The following is a 7,294-nucleotide window of genomic DNA, read 5'->3' on the forward strand; positions in this document are numbered from 1 at the left end:
ACCGCCTCTACAACCCTTATCCGACCCCTCTAGACTATATTCACCCTTTGTATAGCCTAATGTCATCAAAAGACTAGATAGGAATGGATATTTACCTTTTTCTTTTTTGAAAATTGAGGTCCTTGCGTAGAGGGGAAGGAGATCTACGTTCTTCCCTTCAGCTCGGAGCACAACCGGGATTCCTCTCCTCCTCGAATCCCCTTCCTCTTCTTCTTTCTTCTTCTTCTTCTTCTCTGTGTTTCCACCGCCTGAGATTTCCCCCCTTCCTTCTCTTTCTCGGTTTCATTCCAACGCCACAGTAAAACCCCTCTTTAAATCACATCAAAGCACTATTCATCCTTTGTTTAATATTATTAAATTCCCATTTTGCCCTCACCACTTCGATATATCTGCAATTATGCCATTATCTTTTGATTCCTTCCAATTTTACCCCTTATATCAATTTTAAAGGACTATTCTATCCCTTTTTTATATAAAAAAAAATTTTGGGGTTATTACATCCTCCCCCCCTTATATAAAATTCGTCCTCGAATTTAAAAGAGTAAATTACCTAATTACTCAAAGAGGTGAGGGTATTTGCTCTTCATACTTTGCTCCGACTCCCAAGTGCATTCTTCAACATTGTGCCGGTGCCATTGGACATTTACCATACATATTTCCTTATTTCTTAGCTTCTTGATCTGAGTATCAAGGATAGCTACAGGAAGCTCTTCATAAGAAAGGTCTCTCTCTACTGTAACTTCCTGCACTGACAGCACATGGGATGGATTTGGCACATATTTCCGGAGCACAGATACATGAAATACTGAATGCACATGACTGAGGTTTGGAGGCAGTGCTAATCTGTAAGATACAGTGCCAACCTTGTCTAATATCTCAAGGGGCCAATGTATCTAGGACTAAGCTTGCCTCTCTTTCCAAACCTCATTATTCCTTTCATAGGAGAGATCTTTAGGAACACATGATTTCCCGTGCCAAACTGCACATCTCTCCTTCTAACATCTGCGTAGCTCTTCAGCTTACTAAACACTGTCCTCAACCTTTCTTGTATCACTGACATCTTTTCTGATCAGTGCATCTACCACAACATTAGCTTTTCTCGGATGTGAGTAGAGCAGTAATACTACCAGAAGTTTTTCAACTCGGTGTATCTACCTCAACATTAGCCTTTTCCGGAGAGTAGTGTATAGACAAGGCATAATTTTTTATCAATTCCAATCATCTTCCCTGTCTCATATTGAGTTCCTTATAGTTAAGAAGGTATTTTAAACTCTTATGATCAGTATACATCTTACAAGATTCATCAATCCGGGGCTGAAGATATTTGTTCTTTATTGTTACCTTGTCCAATCCTTGATAACCGATACATAACCTCAATCTTCCATCTTCCTTCTTTACAAACAATACTAGAGTTCTCTAAGATGACACACTAAGTTGAATGAAGCCTTTATCAAGCGATTCTTGCAACTTTTCCTTTAATTCTTTTATTTCAGTTGAAGCCATTCTATAGGGGGTTTTTTGAAGATTGGTATGGTATTGGGAATCAAATCAATTGCAAATTCAATCTCTCTCTCTGGTGGCAAACCAGGAAGATCTTCTGAAAAAAAAAAACATCAAGGTGTTCATTCATTACTGGAATATCCTCTAATTTGGTCTCCTTTCAGGTATTCATTACACAGACTAAATAAGTCTTATACTCCTTTTCTAATGCCTTCCTAGCTTTCAGGGCAGAAACTAATGTTATGATGAATTACATTACACGGGTGCATCGCTTTGAAAGAAGAACCCTGGTTCTTCAGGTATCTAGAATATCACTCTTTTACTGTAGCAGTCAATATGAGTGTGGTACTGAGACCTCCAAGCTATTCCCAAAATGATGTCAAAATCTTGCATGTCAAGTTATATAAGATTTGTCACTAACTCTCCTACCCCTATTTGAATTATGCAATTTTTGCACTAATGTCAACAATTACTGTTTTCTATAGGGGTGTAGGAACACACAGTGATTCTTCTAGTTCCTCAAGTATGCAGTGTAGTTATCTAGATAAACTAACTGAAATAAAGGAATGCATAGTGCCAGAACCGAACAAAATAGAGGGATCAATCAAGCTGACTAGTAATATACCTGTTACCACCCGGTCATTGGCACTAGCATCTTGGTAGGTCAGTGTAAAACTCGAGCATTACCTCTTGGCCTCTGGTCACCAGGTACAGGAGGTCTGAGCTCATTCCTCCTCTTGTATGGGCAATCACGTGCCAGGTGTCCAGTCCGCCCACAACTATAACATGCCCTCGCTCTCCTCATATAGGGCCCACTATGGGATCTGCTAGAGTAAGTGCGGGCTCTGGGATCTGCTATAGTGATATTGATGATTCCACTATGAGATCTGCTAGAATAATTGCGGACCCTGGGCTTCTCTTGAATTGGAGTGCCCCTGAAATCCCATGGCCTGCCACTCTGACTTCTATCTGATCTGGATCTCATCAGGTCAGCCCTTTCTCTATCAGATCTTTTCAATTCAGCCTCTACTCTCAAGGCTCTGTCCAAAATATCTATATAGCTGGTAATTAACTGTGAGGATGTCCGGGACCTGATCTCATGTCTAAGCCCTTGTTCGAACCGGTTGGCTCTACTCATATCATCCTCCATGAACTGGGGGCAGAATCGACCCAGCTCATCGAACCTATTGACGTAATCCGAAACAGTCATATGCTCGGACTGAGTCAGCGATAAAAACTCATTCTGCTTCATTTGCCTAACCGAGTCCGAAAAGTACTTAGCATAAAATATTCTCTTAAAATCTCCCCAGGCCGTTCCGTTGACCTCATATGCTGTCTCCATAGCAGTCCACCAAGAGTCAGCACTCCCCCTTAGCATGGAGGTAGCTAGTTTGACTTTTACCTCCTCGGGAAATTGAAGTAACTCATACATCTTCTCCAGTTCCCGGATCCAGGCCTCAGCTATCATGGGATCGGACCCACCATTAAACATCGGTGGATTCAGCCTACGGAACCTCTCGTAATAGGATTCTATCGGCTATACAGGTTGGGCAGCTAACTGCATCTGCTGCTGTTGCTCAAGCAGTTGTGCTATTAACTGGTACACTCCTGCTAAATCTGCCTGGGTTGCTATGGAGTGTGGAGTAGTTTGTGAAATTGATTGGCTATCAGGGTCCGGAGAAGGTGCCCTTATTTCTCTTTCATCCTCCATGTTGCTTATGGCTACCTAGCAGTCAAGAATTTATGATGAGTTTACATAAATTATCTCTTAACATAGTAAAATAGCAAAAACCATCAAAGAGATCACATAGTCATATCATAATAAATCTGAGAATCTACAATATTCACCTTCTCTTATTAACACAAATCTTCATTATTGAAAAATCTAGTCTCCCATCACAGTCAATATTTTTGACCAATTTAAATTGATTCGATCCACTATACTTTCGCTACACAACTCTGATCAATATCCTCCGAATTTATTAATTGACTTTCTGTCAAAATATAAATCTTGATTGTAAACTGAATGATATACAATTTTGTCTCAAGTAGAGCCAAAAAGAACTCTTAAGTCTCATCCCCAAATATATTTTACAGAATTGTATCTGACTCATAAAATAACATATAGAAAAATCCTATGCTCCATAGTATAATCCTATACTTAATCCTGACTCACCCTATTGCTCTGACAGGACTCTTTTTAACCTTTGCTCTGATACCAAGCTTTGTCACGACCTCCGCCCCGTTCCCGGCGGGCCGCCGCGACGGTCCTAGGGTGCGGGTAGGCATAAGGCCACCAGCCACCGCGTAGAACCCTACTACCTATCAATCATCAATAAATCTTGAAAAATTTGGCATGATGCATGCACAAAATGATCACTTTTCCTATAGTGACCTGTCAGGATTATCTCAATACATACAACACACTACCTGTCAGAGCAGCAATCACATAATCCGTCACATAATGAACCTGGACAATATATATCAATACATTATCTCAGGCATATAACTCATCTGCACACATATATATATACCTGCTTCCTAATCCATCCATGGTCAAACCCATATCCACAACAGGATCTATGACTGTAACTATGCACTATATACAATAGAAGGTTTATAATACACCAAAAGGTATAAACCTCTATCTACATTATACTATACTATACTATGGAGCGGCACAGCTAGCAGGCAACCACTAATCCTGCTCCTCTCTATACAATACCTGCCCTGCAATCAAAAACACCAAACTGGGGAGTGAGTATATAAATACTCAGTGAGTGGAGTAGAGAGTACTATGCACATGAGACAAGATATAATCATGGCTCGAGGTGAAATCTCAAGATCAATAACAAGATGAACATGAACTCAACATAAAGAATATGGAGTAAATCATCAATATCACCACAATCACAATCAACTTATCTGAAGCATATATGGAATAATCGAGTAAACATATATACTACTCATGAATATGCTCAACAGATCATAATGCTGGAACATACAAATCAGGTGTCAATATGCTGAATCATCAACAAGACAGCTATTGGGAGGTGGGTTTTACGCCCCAGGCGAACCAGCAACAACTCCCTACTGTCACATGCATATGCAGAATAAGACACCATACCAATAATATAAGTGCAAGCCAGTATCCAGAACAGAAATCCATCTCACATCTACATACTAAACGGCACCTCGCGGGAATTCTACATCCGCGGAAAGCCATACTGCACCTCGCGGGGTCTTACTATGCCCGGCGGCAAGCAGAATATAAGTCGTAGGACTGGCCAATCCTACGCCTAGGGCCGTGTCCCCCCCTAGGAAGGGACTGGGCTCCGCCCACCCAGAAGGCTACTATGTGCACAAAGGCCGATGTTCAACCCCATCGACTATAGGTGTCCTGCAGATACTGTCAAGCCATGCATGAATGCCATAATGCACCCTCCCAATACTCTACTAAAAAGGAGTATAATCAAGACTACCACTTACTCGATCATGACCCAATCATAAACTAACATCAGGTTTGGGAGTGAGGGGTCAAGGGTGTGCAATGCAACTCAATATACCACTGAAATGGGCTCTACAAATTTTTGAAATAGAGAAAATGAAATCAATTTACAAAAGAAGTCATTTCACAATTCAGATCCAATTTAATTACTCATAAAGAGTATAATCAAGGCTACCACTTACAAGTCTTTGAAATAGAGAAAATGAAATCAATTTACAAAAGAAGTCATTTCACAATTCAGATCCAATTTAATTACTCATAAAGGAGTATAATCAAGGCTACCACTTACAAGTCTTTGAAATAGAAGAAATGAAATCAATTTACAAAAGAAATCGTTTCACAATTCAGATTCAATTTAACTACTCATAAAAGAGTATAATCAAGGCTACCACTCACAAGTCTTTGAAATAGAGGAAATGAAATCAATTTACAAAAGAAATCATTTCACAATTCAGATCCAATTTGATTACTCATCAACCCCTCGTAATTCCTCTCAATGTTTCCTCAAATGCATGTACAGAATAATCAAGCATGGAGAATCAAGATTATAGAGGAATCTACTACAATATCAATCAATATGCTCAAGTGGAATCAATTCACACTTAGCGACATTCATGAAAATGAATTAAGGAAGCTCATGGTGCAAAGTACATGACTCCCACTCACCTGCCAATCCGGCACGGCCTCGATACGCCTCTAGAATTTTACAGTAGGCAGCAGGGGACTTCTTCCTCTTGTTCCCTAGCTTCTTGCCCAACTGTGACATGCATTTACAATACATTTAGTTTTGTATCAAGGGCTATAATCTACGTGCCAATTATAATATAGGGAACTTTAATTGATTCAACTCCCCCGTTCCCTAAATCTTTTCTTTTCTTTCTCTTTTTCTTTTTTCTATTAATTAACTCATCATTTATGTGTATTAGGGACTCCCTTGCACGAGTACAATGTCCCTTTTAGCTTGATCTAGGCTTAATACCCTATTATAGCATGAAATCCCTTATTTTCCACCCGGATAAACAGTAACCCGGACCGACAGCCGGTTACTTCATCCCGGGTTTGATCCACTTTCCAGACTCCAAATTTGATGAAATTTTTACCTAACATTCTACACTCATAGAGGATTCCAAAGAGATAACATGCATCATCATCGGAGGCCGTTTGACCCCCTAAATAATTCGCCGAAGTTGGGACTTCGACACAGTTTTTTCGTAGTGCCGGAAAAATTTGTCAAAATCCGATTCTTCTTCTTTTAACCGCCTCTACAACCCTTATCCGACCCCTCTAGACTATATTCACCCTTTGTATAGCCTAATGTCATCAAAAGACTAGATAGGGATGGATATTTACCTTTTTCTTTTTTGAAAATCGAGGTCCTTGCATAGAGGGGAAGGAGATCTACGTTCTTCCCTTCAGCTCGGAGCACAACCGGGATTCCTCTCCTCCTCGAATCCCCTTCCTCTTCTTCTTTCTTCTTCTTCTTCTTCTCTGTGTTTCCACCGCCTGAGATTTCCCCCCTTCCTTCTCTTTCTCGGTTTCATTCCAACGCCACAGTAAAACCCCTCTTTAAATCACATCAAAGCACTATTCATCCTTTGTTTAATATTATTAAATTCCCATTTTGCCCTCGCCACTTCGATATATCTGCAATTATGCCATTATCTTTTGATTCCTTCCAATTTTACCCCTTATATCAATTTTAAAGGACTATTCTATCCCTTTTTTATATAAAAAAAAATTTTGGGGTTATTACAATATAACTTTATTTTGATATTAAAAAGATTCATTGTATTTCATGTATACATTGCTGTAAATCTATGAGTAAGAAATTGAATTCTATAAACATTCACTTGAATGATCTTCTATATCCCTTTCTGCATGATTGTTGCTTCTATCACTAAAAGAAAAAGCTATCTTTAAAAGAGTGAATGATCTTCAAGGTAGAAACATTTCAGCTCACTCAAATGACTCTTAAAAGAAAGAAAATGTAATTGCTTTTGAAAGAAAATGAGTTTCAAATGAATTATTTTTTGATTAATATTTCAGAACATTTTTCTCAAAGATTAAGAGGAAGCATAACTTGTTCTTGAAAGATTAAAAAGAGTGATTGCTACAAATTTTGAATAATTCTAGATCACTCTACATTCTTGATATCATAGAAAAAGAAAAGAATGATTATAGAAGATGCAAGCATCTTTTGAGGGGGAGCTTTAGATATTTAATCTAAATGCATTATGTATCTTATTCAAAAGTCACTTTCACTTAATGCATTCCTTGAATGTTTTA

At 38.9% G+C, this 7,294-nt stretch overlaps 1 protein-coding gene across 1 annotated transcript; it reads right to left on the bottom strand.

Annotated features, from left to right (window-relative positions):
- Nucleotides 1–2,164: 2,164 nt before the first annotated feature.
- Nucleotides 2,165–2,992, bottom strand: LOC149752999 (uncharacterized). Its single transcript, XM_089924928.1, has one exon. It carries the CDS (start codon nucleotides 2,990–2,992, stop codon nucleotides 2,165–2,167), a length of 828 nt encoding a protein of 275 aa, XP_089781054.1.
- Between the last annotated feature and the right edge of the window lie 4,302 nt (nucleotides 2,993–7,294).

This window comes from Phoenix dactylifera, chromosome 8 (genome assembly GCF_051530095.1).
Source record: "Phoenix dactylifera cultivar Ajwa chromosome 8, Ajwa_hap1_PhDact_Kaust_v1.1, whole genome shotgun sequence".
Taxonomy (NCBI): domain Eukaryota; kingdom Viridiplantae; phylum Streptophyta; class Magnoliopsida; order Arecales; family Arecaceae; genus Phoenix; species Phoenix dactylifera.

Bases quoted from the DNA above. Each gene is read 5' to 3' on its own strand.
- LOC149752999 (XM_089924928.1), bottom strand. From the start codon at position 2,992: ATGTTTAATGGTGGGTCCGATCCCATGATAGCTGAGGCCTGGATCCGG.